The sequence below is a fragment of the Emydura macquarii genome, unplaced genomic scaffold, assembly GCF_026122565.2.
Source record: "Emydura macquarii macquarii isolate MOO-44397 ecotype Brisbane River unplaced genomic scaffold, CSIRO-AGI_Emac_v2 contig_3345, whole genome shotgun sequence".
Classification (NCBI taxonomy): Eukaryota; Metazoa; Chordata; order Testudines; family Chelidae; genus Emydura; species Emydura macquarii.
Window position 1 is genome coordinate 2,574,850 of NW_027133482.1, and position 18,347 is coordinate 2,593,196.

Here is an 18,347-nt window from a genome sequence, read left to right on the forward strand (position 1 = left end):
TAACATTACTGGCAAGGCTCTATATAGGCTACACATATACCTAAAGCAAAAACACAGCATGATAGTAACATATCGATGGTTTTTATTTGCATGTGCACCAGTGTGCGCTAGGTAATGGTCACAGACAAAGAAGGGTAGGAACTGAAAGAGCTTCATTAAAATCCCTTTTTGTAATTATAAAATTGGAAGGGAGAGAAGAAAGAAGGACAACATAGTATAATACTCCATTCATATTTTCTACAAACATTGCACAAAGAAAAAAGGCCTTATCTGAAATGACTTTTCAAGTCTGAACTACAATAAAATCAATTCTAAATAACAAAGGTGAATGTTTATGGCAGTACTGATATATGTATAGTTTTCAGAACTATAAAGAGAGACATAAGACATGATTTCATTAACGGTCTCAACTATGTTTGACTTGAGATTCTTGGACGTTATTTAATGCAAGTCATTTTAAATATATACACATACCAACCCCTAACACATTTAATCGATACGTCAATCTACTGCAAGGCCCTTATGCTATGGTTTATGTTGGGGAGACTGCTAGATCTTAAATTACTACTTTTAAGAATACAATCTCACTGAGAAAAGAAATTATGTAAACCTTCTTTTGGTAAATGAATTTTCTCAATATCCTCACTTAACCTGTGAGTATAAGATAAAGTGAGATGGCAATACAGAAGAGAACATTTTTTACTAATGCATTTGGCAAAATCTGAAGTCACATTTGATCTTGAATAAGATGCAAGCTTTTTTATTTTTGAAGGACCAGCAGGGTTTCTGGTTAATAACTTCAGCTACTGAATTATATCACAGGTGACGAATTAATGGCCTATCTATATAAGAAGATTCCAGGATTGTCACTCGAAAGCCTATAATGTCTGTTGAGTCAGTGTGAAATGATGGAAACAGCCTCAAGCATGGTCGAGAGCACTTTTTGTTCAGAACATCACCAGGTTCAATCACTGGGATTTGCAGTCTGTTTCTACCCAATTAAATTCTCATCCATTTTGATTTATGAATTACTCATGTGCTGTGTACAACTACAGTTAGGCATGTATCTATCCCATGCCAAAGGTCCTACACCATTGGGGTATCAAAGGTAACACACCCAATCACCACTGATTTTACAGGTAATTCACAAGGAACAATTAACATTGGTTGTATGAAGGAGACCACACACATGGTGGATTACTTGGCCCAACTGCCCAAGCCGAGAGAGTAGCTAGTTTTAATATTAAGTCATTTGCTTCTCATTGGAATAATTTTGGTTAAATGGTCTTCCTGAGCTACTGGAGGCAAAATTTCTCTAGAGAAGACTGACTATATGGTAAATTAATCCGGTTGAAAATTACATGCTGGTATAACATTTGATATCAAGATCTCAGTATTCTGTTATCTATTAAGTGGCTCTAAATGTTTCTTTACAAGCAGCTTTTTTTAAGCAAATATATTGGAATTTGTATATTGAGGTTTTTTTAAAGAATATTTTAACAACTTTTAACAGGCTAACTATTAACTGATGAAATTAGATTAAAACTTAACAGCACATAATAGATTGACATTTGACAAAATCTTTTTAAAATACCTTACAGCTAGGAATAAAGTACACATTTTTTATTACAGTGATAATATTGCTGCAACCCTTGCTTGGGTAGACTATTCAGATGACTCAAGGCAGAGACAAAGGACTGAAGAAAACAGTATGAAGTCTTTTCTCTCATTTCCCTTCTAAAAACCTTCTTTTGATGAAAGAAGAGTTGTGATTTTTCTATGTAACTGCCACCTTGAATTGATGGCTTTTGATTTTCTATAACCTTCTGTTATAGACAAGTGTAACACTTGTTTGTCACTTGTAAAATATCAATAGTTAAAATGGTGTTCCTTAAAAACTTTGTACAGTAAATAAAGCAAGCATGTCCCATAATATTTTGAAATATATTAGGTGTGCAACTGATTGTTAATATTGTGCTAATAGCTTGAAACAGATATTTGAGACAACTGCACTCACAATTTAGAATTAAGATTTATGTTCCCCGAAAAGCATTATTTTTTTAAATTTATTGCTGTATTTTATAAATCATGTTCCAGGTGCTGGAGGATATTTAAAATTCATCTGGCACCTATTGCCAAAATATCTGGGCCCCATTCAATTCTTGAAAATTGTAACAATGGGAAACTTGAATCTTCCCCCTTGAAATCAATGGGAGTTTTGCAAACTTCAAAAGGGAGCACCGTCAAGCCCTATACATATATATATATTTTTAAATGCTGTGGGGGACAAGATGGTAAGGCAATGAACACCACATTAGTCTGTAACTTAAAAATATAAGAACTTAATACTCCAACATGGTACAATTTAATGAAGCAATCATTAAAAGTCATGTGTCAATAGTTACCATAGGCAGGTAGCTGTGATACTGCAGTTATGTTCCTATACTTAAACCAAGAAGAAATGTGTTCCTCAAGTATGTTAGGTAATTTTTTGACATTTTAGTGGTGACAATCATATAGCACATTTCAGTTTGAACGTCATATTTCTGGTCTTTGGTAGATTTAAACTCAGACTTAGAATCGCAGTAGCTAAGACACAGGGCCCACACTAACTTCAGTGGGGTGGATTTCACCTTAAAGGCAGAAACTTCCACGAGGCTCACAACTCTACTCTCACCATGCATCCCATGTCTTTGAAAGATTTCCTCTCCTCTACCTTTTGACTTTGTCAAAGATATTTTCAAACTACATTAATTTAAGCTCTATTTTTGTCTTATTTTCTAAACACTTTTGAATAATTCCTTGAAAAAGTCTAACAGATTTTAGTGAAAGGTGAAGGTGGGAATGACAAGCTCAAGGGAACTATGCTCAGGTAGGATTCCTTATGTGGGCTCCTCCTCTACAGAGTAACTACAGCTGTGAGAATTAAATAGAATATGCTTTCAATCTCTCTACAAGCAATACCCTTTTGCTAAATAATTACAAATAACCAAAAGGAGGAGATGTTTCTTAAAAATACTCTGAGATAATGTTGAAAGACTTACCTAGGTAAGGAATGTGTGTTGTTCCAAAAAAATAGGTCCTTGAACAAGCCAGAGGTCCCTTTGGAGATACACACTGCACTGCCTAGTTTTCAGTATTAATAAGATGTAAGTGGGTCTTAGGTCAATAAATTATGGCATAAACATTAACAACTATAAAGAGATGGCTTAATTTTCTAGCCCTGAAATGCTACAGAACATCTTTCTGACTGACAGACACTCTCAAAGCCTTCCTAAACTGGATACTTCGGAGAACTAAACAATACAATCTGCACACTACCTCTCCTCGTTCGCTTTCAGTTACCTTCTTGATACCACAGCCCAGCCAGCCTGAGAATCTGTATTCACCAGGGTCACTTCCCAAAATGTGTCCCCTGCATGGTAGTGCAACAAACCCCATCGAGCTAATATTTTTTTAGCTTAACTTTTACTTGAAAATGGAAACAAGTTAATTTTTTTAAAAGTTCATCTTAGTAACAATCTAACAGTTGAAAGCTTTTCAGGGATTTTGGGGTCTGTCTGTTTAAAAATGTAATGAGGTTTGGCAACATTGACTTTGTGAAGTGTACAGTTGTTCAAGTGCACAATAGAGTACAATTAATGAGTTAACAAGTTATTTAAAAAATTATCACAACTGCTAATGCTGCATATTTTTAGAAATATGCAGAGTTTTATGTTATCATAACTCAGATTTCAGTTACTGAAGAAAAAAAGTTAGATTAAATATGCACTGTTAGAGAGTATTTTTATCTGCAGCCTAGAGTCAGTGCAAATATAGGCCAGCGATATTAAACCCTATATTTTCAACTATGCACAGTCCTTAGAAAGTTGTCTTCTTTCATACTGGGCCCAATCATGCAGCATCCCATGAATGGAGCACCCATTTAAGTCAATGGAAATTTGACTTCCAAGAGGGGTTGTAGTAACTTTAACTTCCTATTTCCTCCCTTTTCACTAAAGGTCTGACTGTTTTACTTGAACCTTTCACAATATATATTTGTACCGCACATGTTGGATATGTGATTGATCACCAATAAGCATTTTGTAATACAAAAAACACAATTTACCAAAGCAAAACCATACAGCTTGAAAAAAATCAGTAAGTTATTAAAAAGCTCACCATGTGCTTAGCAGTACTTCCGCCAAAGCCTGTATTTCGAACCAGGTGTCCCTCAGATGGAAAATTAAAGTTACCAGAGTTCAGGTTCTCTTTAGTTGAGTGGTTACCAAACAGCACAAAAGGCTGCCTGCTAGGGCTAAAAAAAAAAAAAAAAAAAAAAAAATACAATTATTACTGCTCCACTCATAGAATACTTGAGTCCCTGATTATATTTTAAGATTCTTTATAAGTTATTTACTGGAATGGAAAACCTCTTTTGTTAGAAAAAAGAGCCAACAAAAGGGTTCTGGAGTTAAAAGATTAGGTAATCAAGTAATTATGAAAACATCTTCCAAGCCTACTGCAAGCATATTAAGAAAACTGGAATCTAAATATTTCCTATTTGCAATTTTGACTGCTGTCTAATCTTTCATGGGATATCTGTAGTTCAAAAAAAGCTTGACATCTGCCTCCAAACTTTTCAAAGAGATTAATCACTATGGAAAGCCCTGATGCTGTGTGAGAGGATACCTTGAACTCCATTGATGAGCTTCAGCTAAGAAAGAACCTAATGGTATTTCTTGAAGATGACAGCGGACTGAGATATTTCCTTAGCTCAAGCAGTAAAATGCTCTACTTTTGGAAGAGAAGGATGAGCAGGAGTTAATTTCAAATCAGTAAGTATATGTTTAATAAGTGACAGATGACAACCACAGTTCCATTATGAAGGTAGATTTGATTATCTCTAAAGCGCCACCAAAAAAACACTTCATTTTTCAAATAATTGGAGTTACATCTCATTAAGTAAAAGGTTTTCTGAAAATTGAGCGAATTAAGTACTTTGTAATAAAAGACTAAAAATACTTTTATATTTTTGAGGAATGTAATGTTTCTTTGTATCTCAGTAAAATACACAAACCACATCGTCAGACTTTGAAACACGTTTTAACATAAGTTTGTGCAAGAAGTGGTTTTCAAGGGGAAGAATGATAAAATCTATCAGAAACTGACATTATTTGAAAAGTAGACACTTAAGCAATGAAACAGAGGAGGGGGAAGTGGTGACAGACTATTTTCAACTTCAAACTCCAAACTGGCCAATGTTACTTCTCCAAAATGAAAGGAAACTTTGGGAGCTGATGAAGTGACATCTCCTCCTGCACATCCCACCAAAATGGTCCCTGGCCTAGAGAATGTGCCCAAGTCCATTTGCTGTAAGTAGAAACAAACTTTAAGGGAATGTCTATACGTTGTGTGTTTGATTGGGATTACCTTGGAATTTACCAATTACTGAGCTGGTTAACACCCTTACTAAAGCTAATCTGTACATTCCCCTAATGTTTGTTCCAAGCTATAGACATTTGTTTACACAAGGATCCAGCAAGGGTAGAGTAGCCGGCAGACTAACAATGCTTACCAACTTTGTGCCCTTTCAGATCCAGTGACTAAATAGCATTTGGAGAGCGCAAAATATTAGCCATGTATCTAGATTTGACATTTCAACCAACGTTCAGTATGTGTCATTAATTTGCACATTTATACATTTCTACTTTCATAATACTTCTTTCATAAGAGTTGTGTTATATATAGGGATTGCTGTGACAAGTCTGTCAGAATTAATGCTTTCATGCTGGAATGAAATAAGCATTATTTAATCCTTATTCTTATGTGGCCAGTGTAAAACCTAGGCTTGTCTTATCTACTTATCTCCTTGCTTTTAAGTGTGTTTTGGAAATGATTAAACAGGCAAATATCACAGCAACTTTTTAAAGACTATTATAAAAATATGGAGCAAAATGTTCTAACTTGGCCATTCCACACACACGATGCTCAGATAACTTGGTAATGAATCAAGTATAAGAATCTGAACAACAGAATGGGAAAAGTGGGTAATTACAAGGCTAAATGCTCTTTCTGTACACAATACAGTCGCATTGATGACAATGTACAAAAAGAGTTTTGGGATCCTTCAGGAGAAGAGACTGTACATAATTGGTATTACAAAAAAAATATTTTATAGCTAAAGATAACTCCATAACCAAAATCCAAAATAGGATATTATATATTAAGATGTATTCATGATCCCAAATGACATTACAATAGGTCTTATGGCATCAGATAACAAGTACGACTATATAAATATAGTACATTGATTGATACACGACATCTTCACAGGAATACGATAAATGACAATACCTGTTGTCTGTTATATGGCTTGAAATCATTCCATGACTGAAGTAACTTCTGAATGGCTATAAAAGAAAACAACTTTGCTACTCCAACGGTAAAAAGAAACACAAAGACTGCACGGTTTAAATAAGAGATGCTAATGCTATCATTAAGGCCTGGCTGACAGAACATAGCTGCATCACTTAGGGGTGTGAAAAACCTCACACCCTGAACACTGTAGCTATGACGACCTAACCCCCTGTTAAACATGATTAGGTTGACAGAATAATACTTCCATAGATCTAGTTACCACTGCTTGGGAAGGTGGATTACCTACAGTGATGGAAAACCCATTCCGTTGCTGTAGGAAATATCTACACTACGACACTATAGTGACATAGCTACAGCACCATGGCTGTGCCACTCTAGCATCCATAGTGTAGACAAGCCCTAAGAAATGAACTACATTATAGACCATTTAAAAAAAAAAAAAAAAAAAAAAAAAAAAAAAAAAAAAAAGAACACCATGAAGTCTCATATTTTATTACATAATTATAATTAGTAAACTCAACTGGAACCAATAACATCATAGCAGTGGATACTTGGTAACCTCTCCACTCATCCTATTAAAGTCCTATCATGGATTATGTTCAAACTAGACTGAAATTTGCAATCAGTTTTTCCTGTTTGTTGCTTTATATGAATTCCTACCACCAAACTGAAATTAAATTCATATATAAATCTATGTCTATTAGACAGACATGCCATATAAATAAAGTCTGTCATCAGTGCAAAACTCAACTTTGAGCTTAGCTGAAAAGATAAATTGCCCTTCTACACAGATGCAACATTTTTATTAAACTGTACCGTAATGCTAAACAAACAGAAATCACAGTCTAAACCACACAATATAGGCAAGAAGAGTATTCACAAGCCTACACACTGCAATAGGCAAGTTTGCTTATAAACGTAAGGACAAATGTTTTATGATGCTACTGTCAGCAAAAAAAAAAAAAAAAAAAAAGAGGGGCGGGGGGAACCCTGTCAAATGTAATAGGCAAGACGGTAACAATGAATCGGCATTAAGGATATTTGCATTTCAAAAGGTTTAATCAAATAAACATACTTCCCCCGCCTGAGATTCTGACAGCTCCAGAATGAAAGGAATTTCAGTGTCAAAATTAGCAAAAAAGCTGGTCCACTGGTGTTCAAAAGTCATTAAATCCTGAGGAGGGGAAAAAAAGCAATGTGTTAGACGGCTAGTGTCTTGTCAGCAGGATAATAAATCACAGATGTTAAATAATGAAATCAACAGAGTTAGAACATTTTTGTTACATTCCAATTACCTAAATCTTGTTCTATGATTACTTCAGACCTCGAAATTTGTCACTCAAAGCTTAATATAAACTATAAAATTCAATTTTCATTAGAAAAAGCTTTCATCCAATTAGTAATTTCAGTCTAAAAATTAAGCCATTTAATTTGAGAACGTCAATTACTGGACAATTGAGTTTTCAGATTTCTGGGTAAAAACTTTTTGAAGAGATTAATTCTCACAATTTTAAGAGATGTGTAAATATGAACAGAATCAAAAATGAAGTACTGTTTAATACACTTTAAAAACAAGTAATCTGTACATTGTTCCAATACGTGTTCGTACTTTTAACATCAAACAAGGACAGTAACTATCTTATAATTGGATATTATCCTGAATAATTAAGGTAAAGTCTGCCCCATGTGCCTTCACCCCTCTATCTTTAAGCAACACAGCTGGAGACAGCAAGTATAAATACCAGTCATGCTAAATGTCAGATACAGAATGGAAATGAATTGCCATAGAAGAGAACAGGACTTTTTACAAGTTACAGCAGTGAGAGTTAAGAATGAAATTCAAACATCAGAAAAAGAACAGAGAAAAACAAAATTGCATCACACTGACGAAGTAGATATTTGGGAGGGGTATATAGTGTATCAGATTTATAACAAAGTATAGCATGGGCTCTAAAATTATTGCACAATATGAATTATGTGGAATGGCTCGCCATAGTTTTTCTTAGCATTAACCAAGACGACAAAGGTAGAGGAAGGATTACTAAAGTGAGGGTTTTGGTCCCTGCTCTTTTTTTTAAAATGATACGAGGAGTCAAAATTGTATTTTTATGTCCGCATTATAAATTTAGCAACTACAAGCTATGCACAAGACAATATTCATTCACTTGCATCCTCATTAATTCAGGGCTAACAATAGTAAGCCATAGAAATTAGAGAAGTAACATTTACAGCCTTTTAGCCTTACACACACTTCAATGTGGACATTTAAGTCTAAACAAAATTTTTTATGCCTATGAATGAATGAATATTCATGAATTCTACACGTTGAAGCCATATGCTGCAAGGAAACCTCTGTTCAGTAAGAATACCACATCGGGTACTTTAGCTTTCTAAAATGGCATAGCTGAGAAGTACTTTCATTAGTTTATTCAGGACAAGATGATATGTTCCATACAAATATCATAATTCATCATTTTAATATCAAACAAAGTTGTCAGACTTCGAGTCAAGGTTTTATTAAGAGTAAAAGAAATCAGGGCAGGAATTTTCCAAAATTCACTATGTGGACCAAACTCTGCTCCCACGGATGTCCGGTGGAGATTCACCTCAATGGAAGCAGAGTCAGCTTAAGTCCGAGAACTTTTGAAAATCCCACCCTGTATCTTCAATATTTAAAAGAAAACGGAATCACCATCACAAAAATCGGCAGCCTCACAACAATCATTTGAAATAAGGAAACTGCTTGAAAGTGAGCACTTTCCAAAATCTGGCACTTCCCAAAAGTCTCTGTTCCAAAATGTATTTTAAATGCATCAGTTGCCTCACTTCTAAAGATTGAAATAGATCTTATTTACATACTTTAAGATGCTTTGATAGATACTCAATTAAAAGCACTAACATCCTGTTTATTTCATTGGGATTTATGTGATATCTGATAATGTGTTTCAAGAGAGACTCTTACTCAAACTAATAATGACACCATCTCTCATTCATGCAATGATGTTTGACATTTCAACCACTATGGAAGCTAACTTTTTGACAACTGGATGCCTTAAGAGATTGGTAATAAGCTAAACCTTTCATCTCTAGGTCACTGGTTCAAATTCAGTCCAAGAGAGTGGTGATAAAAGCATACTAGCATCCAATGGCAGCCTAATGACATGTGAAGTGAGCCTGTCTCAGTCCAACCACTAGGTTAATGAGATTTTAAGCACTTTGGGCCAGGGAGCATCTCTCTCTTTGTGTTTTTTCACTGTCTAGAACAATGGAGCCCTGACCTCTGGATCCCCGAAGTGCTACTGCAAGCATCAAACCAGCAACCACACAACCTTTAAACGATAAGTATCCACATGACAAAACAAAATCTCAGCTAACACCTCATGCTGTGGCACCAACAGCAACAATAAAACTAAGACAACAAGAACTGAGTACGTAAGTTACTATACACCCTCAATTCTACACGCAATTGGGTTACATCAGCATCAGAGGCCTGCTGCCTGAGCAATGTAAGGAAGTTACCAATGTCTTTACACTTGTTGTTTCTGTTCTATGGAGGACAGAAGAAAACTGCCAATATGGCAATTTTTAACAGCACACCAATTTCTAAAAATGCACAAAAATTAATATAAAGCACAAAATTAGCTACCATTAATCTTGAATATCTTGTCCACATTGTTTATAGTAAAGACAACCATCAAGACAAAAAAATAGTGTTTCAACTGCTTGAGACTGATTTCAGTTTCAGGTAAACAGCACTAAAACAAGAGATTAGACAGAACAATCATTTTATAATCCATCTCAAATTGCATTCAAATTGAATTTAGCAGAAGCAATACTAAGCTCCGCAAATTGGGGTTTATGTCAACTGAACTTTAACTACCAAAGGCACTACTATACTAGAAGCACATATTCCTCCAACTTCAAACTGTTTTAGGCATTTAAAGTCAGACTGCCTGATTAGAAAACAAGTGTGAACTGGGAAATGCAAACAAATGTATTATAAAAATGTCTGTGGCCACTACGTGTCACTGTTGATCTGTTTTTGAAACTACTAAGTAGGAATGAATCAATATGGACCAATTAGGTTTATGGTCAAACAATGGTGCTCCTGCCACACTGATCTTTTCACATACACTGAAGGACTGGTGTCAAAAACATACATTGTAAACAGTGCTGTGGCTGTACAAAATACAGCCAAACGCATGCAATTGTGGGAATTCTCTCTATACACTTGAGATAAAGTACTGAGCAAAGTCTTTCATTCCACAGAAATTATGCAAACTTCCAAAGACGACACTGCAGAATCCTCATAGTATGGGGAGCCCACACACTTTGGCTGATCCAGTCAAATCAGTTTTTTGCATACATTAGCATAAATTGACACTTGTTCTCCAATACTGGTCTTAAATTAGTTAAAAAATTTCAACTACATTACCTCAAAAAGCAAGTCATCCAGGGAAACAGGGTCCATTTTGCTATATGTTTTCCACAGATCCAAACTGACATCCATTAACTGCAAAACGTTAAAATATATCTTTTTACTATAAAAATACTGAAAATTGTGTGACATGCACAGATTTATGCTGTACTCAAGCATTTAGCTGCAAGATGTTAGCATTTTTGCAAGTCAGGCCTTCAGCTTGTTACAACAGTTTGTATTAATCTGAAACACCCAACCAATGGCATAAGCATTTCAGACTCAAGACTGAATGGGATTTAAAAACTCTAGAAGAATCTTACAGATTGGGTTCTCTCTTTCACACTAAGTGATATTATACAACATAAATATATAGGTCTTATGTGCTTCTTTCATACTAACTGTATTCTAAAAGGCTTTTCAGAGTTAAATATAATAGAGTTAATTAAGATCAGAGAAAAGAAATATTAATAAGTATAATCAATGGGAAAACAGATACATTTGCAGTTAAGATTTAAAAAGATATTGAGAGTCAATGTTGTAGAGCAATACAAGAAAGCAGTTCCACATGGCTAGAACTGCAAAAAAGACAATTCCTTGTTATGAGCGAATGGTCAGAGAGGCAGACAGTACAAAGCTACAGAAAGTTGCAACTTAACCAGTACTAACACGCATTAAAACATTTTTCTCCATCGGTTAACATACACATGGAGCTATAATTAGTCATTCAAAAACATTCAGACACTGACATTTAAATGCTTTCTAGATTTTGAAATATTTCAAACAGTTTTTTAAAATGCAACATTGAAAGTCTATTATATGATTGCTTTATATAGTCATTTCAATTGCTCTCTTCACTGAATCTGGGAACAGGTCGCCTTCTAAGACATGGTTTCCATTCAGTTGTCATTTACAGTTAAGTGCATTAACAGGGAGTTCTCTGTATAATAGCACTATGAACACGCACCACCTTTGTATCATAAAATACTGAGATATGATCATTAATCTTTAAATATTCTGTGAAATATTGATTAAAAAGTCTTAGCTGCATTTGAAAAACAAACTACTTTAAGTATTAAAATTGTTTTAAAATATTCTAATGAAGAATAATTGGAACTGAAGAGAATAGGGAAGTGTAACTGCACTTGTGTGTTAAAAGCATCATTATACCAATGGAGTTTGAAGACCTAAAACTCAACCACACTTCAGAAAGGGAATCAGCAACAACTTTAAGTTTATATGGCACTTATTACCCTAAAGTATCTTTGGGGTCCCAGAGCCCAGGTTCCAGACCGAGCTTAAAATGTCTACACTGCAGTTTTATAGCCCTGCAGTCCAAGCCTGCAAGCCCAAGTCAGCTGATCCAAGCCAACTGCAGGTTTTTTATTGCAATGTAGACACACCATTAGAAGTTTCACAGAGATTCAGAGGGTAAAATCTTAGTCCCAATGAAGTCAGTGGCAAAACTCCCATTGACATCAATGGAGCTAAGATCTCGCCCATCAATTCAGACCAAAAATGATCATCATCATCCAGTGACACTCTGACCTCAACGGTTCAGGAACCAAATTAGCAAACATTAGCAAAATGACTAACCAAGTATTATTTTATCAACTACAATTGGTTAATAACATAGTAAAAGCATCCTGATTGATTAATAATTAAATCACAGTGTTTTAATATCATGTGCTGAGAAGAGCCACTCAATCTGAGTATCACTGATCTAGTGAAACCTCCATTAGAGCGCACATCTATCTATTCAGTCCCTGCTCACACCTTCTGAGAAAGTTTCACAACACAGGATGGTACAAGGAAACAAAAGCATGGATGAGGATTTCAGCAGAAGAGTCAAAGCAGTGAAGTACATGAACACAGTTGAGGAAGAGAAAGGCAGATCTGTAATTACAGAAGGGCCAAAGTTTTACTTGAACAAGGGGGGGGGGGTTATTTCAGCTGTCAGATGAGTAGCATCATTAAAAGTAGTAATTAATTATTATCAAGAAGGCAGAAAACAATAAAACTTATTTGTACCAAGTGGACCTCCACAGAGGAGCCTAAATGAATAGCACTCATGCCTCGAAATGAGGCAGGAATGTTTAGGCAGTAAAGTAATAGAACTGGGACAGAAGTAGAGAGGTCTGCATAGCTATGTAGGTAGTCCAGGAAGATGAAATGAAGTAAATGGTACTTAGAGAGAGCTATCCTCTGTACACAGATTGGGTAAGTTTTAACATCTCCATTTTACAACAGGGAAACTGAGGCACAGAGGCTACTACACTTGCCCAAAGTGAAACAGTAAGTCAGTGCAGAACTGGGAATGGAATTGACCAGTCTAGGGTCCTTTCCAGAGAGCCATGCTGCCTTGCAAAAACCTGACTTAAGAGAGAGGACCCTGCCATAATAAGAACTGTCAGAACAGCTAACCCAACAAATCATCCAAACAAGACGTTACAGTCACTCCTTCTTTCCTCAGATGATGGGTCACAAGTACCCTTAACAATTACCTAAAATGGTTTATTATTTTCAGACCTATATCTTATCACCTAAGGGGGCTCAAAACAAATGCTCTACCCCACCAGAAAGGGAGATTCATAACTCCGAAATGGAATAAAGCACCAGTTTCTAGTACACTTAGTTCATAAGTTAACAGATTACAACTATGTTCACAACTGAATATTGCCCACCTCATACCAAGGTAATTTTGTTTTAGAGGGGAAGGGGCTCGGAGGAGAAAATTATATGTTTAGGTAATGATAAACAGAAGTACTTGCTTAATACATACCTCGTATTTCATGGTAAAGAAGCCATCGCCACCGATCCCCTCCAGTGCAAAGGCCTGGACTACTGGCCACTTTTCTACAATGAACATATCAAATATCTGTAGATGACCTATAGGAACCAAATATTTCACAAACAAGTTAAATGACTATAATAAAGCAACAGTTTATTATAACTCACCTTTCCATAATATGCCAAAGTTGTTCTGAGGTTCTAACAAATTACTTGAAACATTCCTTTCTATATACAGTTTAACTATTTTGTTGTGCTTGTTACCAAAAAGTGGAGTTCAACAGAAAGCCAAAAGAAAACAACCTACTGATCTTAAATACAAAAGGAAAAATGCAGAACTAGCTGTAAGATTTACAATATAGACCGTATATTAAACAAAATAGTTTATGTACAGCAGTATTCTACATTTGGAAAATTAGTCCAATTTTTTGGGGGGGGATGTAAGGAAGGTGGACTAAAAATTAACTGCATGAAAAAATTAACATTAATAGTATGGGAAAGTTGAGAAACAATATTCAGTATTACAGAATTTCCAGAATGTTTAAGGTTTTTCCCACAACACTAGTTAGACCAGGCAATATGTCTTTTACAATTTATGAGAAAGACTGAGGGTCCCAGTCCCACAAAACACTTCAGCACATGGCTAACTTTACACTCATGAGCAATCCTATTCAACTTAATAGGACTACTCACATTGAAATGTTTTGTAGAATTTTAGGTCTAAGCAGCAACTTGTAAAGAAACCAGAAATATAAGTAGCACATTGTATCATAAAATGTCCAAAATATCGTAATGGAGGTAGGCTTAACTGTTTTAATTTCCTCTGCTTTATACTAGTTTTCTTCTTCTAAATTCCCTGTGTTTTTATAAATAAAAAAATTAAGGCGATTCAGCTTGATGAGTTCATAAGTTTGTCAGTAGAGCTTATAAACTGCTTGAACTGGAGTGTGACTACCATCCAGCCAAATTTAGAAATTCCAGAAGAAAAGATGCATCTTAACTCAGATTAGGTTGATTTCTAAAGGTTCTTCATATATTTATGACTCGAAAACTATTGCAACTAACAATTCTAAGGATGGATTATTACTTGACAAACAATTTTTTAAAAAGTTAATAGCATCTGCTATTTTAGTTACGAGTACAAATTTTCTTATCAGAAAGTATAAGAAAGGTACCTTTCCTACATTCACATAACACAAAACTGCCTGAACTGACTTTGCTCAAATTTGCAAATAAATTTCACCTTTTGTCAAGACCAAGCAAGGAAAGTGTTCACACAAAAGAAATCTGAATTATGACCACCAATAAAAGGAGAGTTAAAGGTGAATATGGAATGCAACCATAATTATCAACAGTTATCAATTACCAGCCATCAATGGAAAGACAGATTTACTAGTAAATGCATAGCAGTACACTGTTACAGAGTTATCTTTGAACTCTCATTTCAAAGTCAACAATTACAAAACAAATGAATTGCAGTATTTTTGCATCAGCTGCTGTATGCTGTTACATTCCTGAACGCATTTATGAAGGAACATAAAATTAAAATGTTCTGTTTGCAGGCCTGGCAACACATCATACAGGAAGCCATGCAGCCCTGTTTTTTTTCTGTTCTAAAACAGGAAGCTCAAATATAAAAGAAGTTTATTCTTTTCTTACATAAAAGTGCATTTATTTGAAGCTCTCATCAGAACAGAGAACTTCTGTATTTAGCCAAACACTTTTCTCTGCATGCAAATTATTTCTTTGCCTCATGCTATGAGCATTCATTATGTAGAATGCACACACGCTATTTTCTCTGAAAAGAAAAAACCTCAATAACTTAAGTTTTTCAGATTCTAAGAAATCTAAAACTTTATATAAAGTAAAAGTAATTTATTCTTTTTCTTTTAAATACAGGCTCACTTAAGACAAAGAAGAGCTTTCAGAGGTATTTTAATTTTTTCTTTGTTACAATGTCCTATTTCTATTCTGACAAACAAGTGATCAAACAATTCACCAAAATAAAGTAATACAAAGTTAACCCACCTTGGGAGCTGTAAGGAATGCCAATTCGACTACAATCTCGAACCATGTCTACAAAGCTGGCAATTTTAAACTCCTCTGCAGCTTCTTCATCTTCATACTGAAAGGAATAACTTAAAAATATGAGTTTTATTAAACCTAACATTTTCTGCCTGGAGATCTCTAGTTAACAAGATTTTCAATAAAGGTAACAAAACGCTGTTTTCCATACCAATGATGATCATACATTATACTATTCCTCACAATAACAAAGACTCTCTCTAAAACGACTTATTTAACCACAATACTCAGGGATTTTAACCATAACAGTATGTATATTTAAAGGCCAAAGGGCACTGTTTTCAAAACTGAAGTACATAAGTGAACATGTTTTAAGAAGACTATGCAGAAAAGAGAATAAATATTTTACTTTCAATTTTCAAGGAAGCGTCTCTCTCTCCCTCTCCTACTATGATGTGGACAGTGAAGACCAACAGGTATTTTTGCATGGAAAACGTGCACATAATAATGAAAGAAGCTTTAAGTGCAAGATATTCTTTTCATTGGAGAATCTCAAGACTCTCTAGTAGTTATTTAGCACAGAATATTATTGAGAGAAAAAGTTATCACCATTTTGCATATGGGAAAACAGGAACAGGGAAGTGAAATGGTCTGTCCCAAGTCACACAACAAGTGAGTGGCAAACTGGGAATAAAACCTAGAATTCTTAACCTACAACCCTGCTTTAGCTGCTAAACAACCTTGTCTTCCTGATCCCTCTATTATAGATGTTTATAGTAACATGGTGTGGTGTGTCTACAATGGGGATTAAATCAATGTAGTTATTTCAGAACATGTTTCTCTAAACAAGCCCTAATTCGGCTTTCCCACAAAGTTTAATATGCAGCCCAAGTTCCTCCCATACAGCCCTCTTTCACCTCCCCGAGGAAGTTGGAGCACACTCTCAGTTCAAAACCTGTCCCCAATTGACAGACAGTTACTCGAGTTAGATTTTAAAATGCCTTCAGAACTAGCTTTCCTGGTTTCCAGGGGACCACTGTAAGGTCACTCATTAAGGTTCTTCAGCTTAATTGTAAATACGCTCCATCACATATGTTGCGTACAGTCAGTATACTTCTGAAGCATGATATTAAGAATTTAAAATACGTATCTTTATTATGCTACATGGCTATTTATAAGATATATGTTTTCAATGGCATTTCTTTTCCACCACTGTTCAGTACATTCACTTCAAAAATATTGTGGCTAAATGGAAGGATGGAGGAACACTAAATTTTGCAATATTCTACATGAGCTGCACAAGTCCCATGTGTTTGCATGGACTTGTTCCTTTCTAAAGTTTTGCCATTATTATTGTTACAAAAGCACAGCTAAAACAGGCAACACTTTGATGTGGCACTGTGAAGGAAAACAACTAAATACTTTAAACAGCCACACAGACAATCATTAGTCAGAAAGAATAAATCTAAAATGGTGTCTGAAGGCTGACAAGACAAGATTTCACAGCTCCTATGAACAGCCAGCAGCTCTTTAGGAAACTGGCTGTCCCATATACATTTGAAGAAATGGCACTTAACATGGTGTGGTGGCCTTTTTTTCATATGCAATACACCAGAAAACAGCATCATCTGTACAGTACAAGAAACCTCAAAATCTTAAAGTAGATTTCATTCAACACTATATTAGTGTTTTGGCTCATCTTTTTGTTCACAATCAACCATTTGAATGAGCACCATGACATTTCATTAACACTTACCCAGACCAAAAAATACACAAAGAATCTACTCCAGAGAACAGCAAAATACGGTAAGCAAATTTTTCAAACCCACTTTATTTTCTTCAACAGATTAAAATATTTCTAATTGCATAGTACATTTATGATGCTGTGCATGATCAATGATTACTATTAGCACAGTGGTTCAATCCAAGTCAGTTCCAGGGGACAGTCTCAGCAGTTAAGTACCAGGCTGTCCAGCACCCTGGTCCATATGAACCAACACTTCATTGAGATATAAAGGATCAAAATGAAGCATTGGAAATTTAAGATAAATCAACTTCTACTAGAATTCGAAAGGGATAGTGTTTAAAGTTACGTTTAATGTATTTAATTTACTATGATCACAAGACATGGCCCAAAGCTGTTCCTATTGAAGTTAATGGAAAACTCCCATTCATTTGAGTAGGGATAGAAGTAGTCTCTTGAAACAACAAACCTAAACAAAGAATAAGATATAATTTTCCCTTACACGGCTCAAGTAAACCAAGCTTTTCACAGATTCTGGTGTATATTTTCCCTACTCTTCTGAAATTACTTGTACTTGAAAGTACTTTAACTCGGACATCGAAAGGACAGTAATAATTAAAATTACCATTGGGTATTTCAGTGTTCATTGTGGTAATTAATTCAGATTCTATATTTTGCTAATGCCACAAATATTCTTTTCTTGTGACATGACCATCCATTTCTGTCAAATCAGTGACATTGTCAAGGGAGGAAGAACAAGGAAGAAAAATCCATTCTTCAGCTCTGTTTGATTTACTCCTTTAAAAGAGCACACTGTATTTAGTGATATATTTTCTGCATAACTTAGCAACAGAATATAAACAAAAATGCAGTGCTTCCTATTAGGATCAAAAGGCAGTCCGCAGTTTATCAAAAAAGCAACTCTTTCCAAAAACATGTGTAAGCCTTTGAGTCTCAGTCATTCGTGAAAAATTACGCAGAAGTTCTCAGTGTACTTATTCTGACTTCACT

The 18,347-nt window shown here is 35.1% G+C and overlaps 1 protein-coding gene across 3 annotated transcripts in view; it reads right to left on the bottom strand.

Moving 5' to 3' along the window:
- The window catches only part of DNAAF9 (dynein axonemal assembly factor 9), a 112,062-nt gene that overhangs the window by 63,404 nt on the left and 30,311 nt on the right, over nt 1-18,347 (bottom strand). For 2 of the 3 annotated variants that reach the window (XM_067533659.1, XM_067533661.1), the window contains exons 5-11: nt 15,596-15,692; nt 13,560-13,666; nt 10,796-10,873; nt 7,436-7,534; nt 6,337-6,392; nt 4,162-4,297; nt 3,045-3,126 (exon numbers count right to left, since the gene is read on the bottom strand). In XM_067533659.1, coding sequence (XP_067389760.1) covers nt 3,045-3,126; nt 4,162-4,297; nt 6,337-6,392; nt 7,436-7,534; nt 10,796-10,873; nt 13,560-13,666; nt 15,596-15,692 — 655 coding nt within the window. Of the gene's footprint in view, nt 1-3,044; nt 3,127-4,161; nt 4,298-6,336; nt 6,393-7,435; nt 7,535-10,795; nt 10,874-13,559; nt 13,667-15,595; nt 15,693-17,961; nt 18,078-18,347 lie in introns of those variants that run through there. The other variant, XM_067533660.1, reaches the window with a different exon arrangement.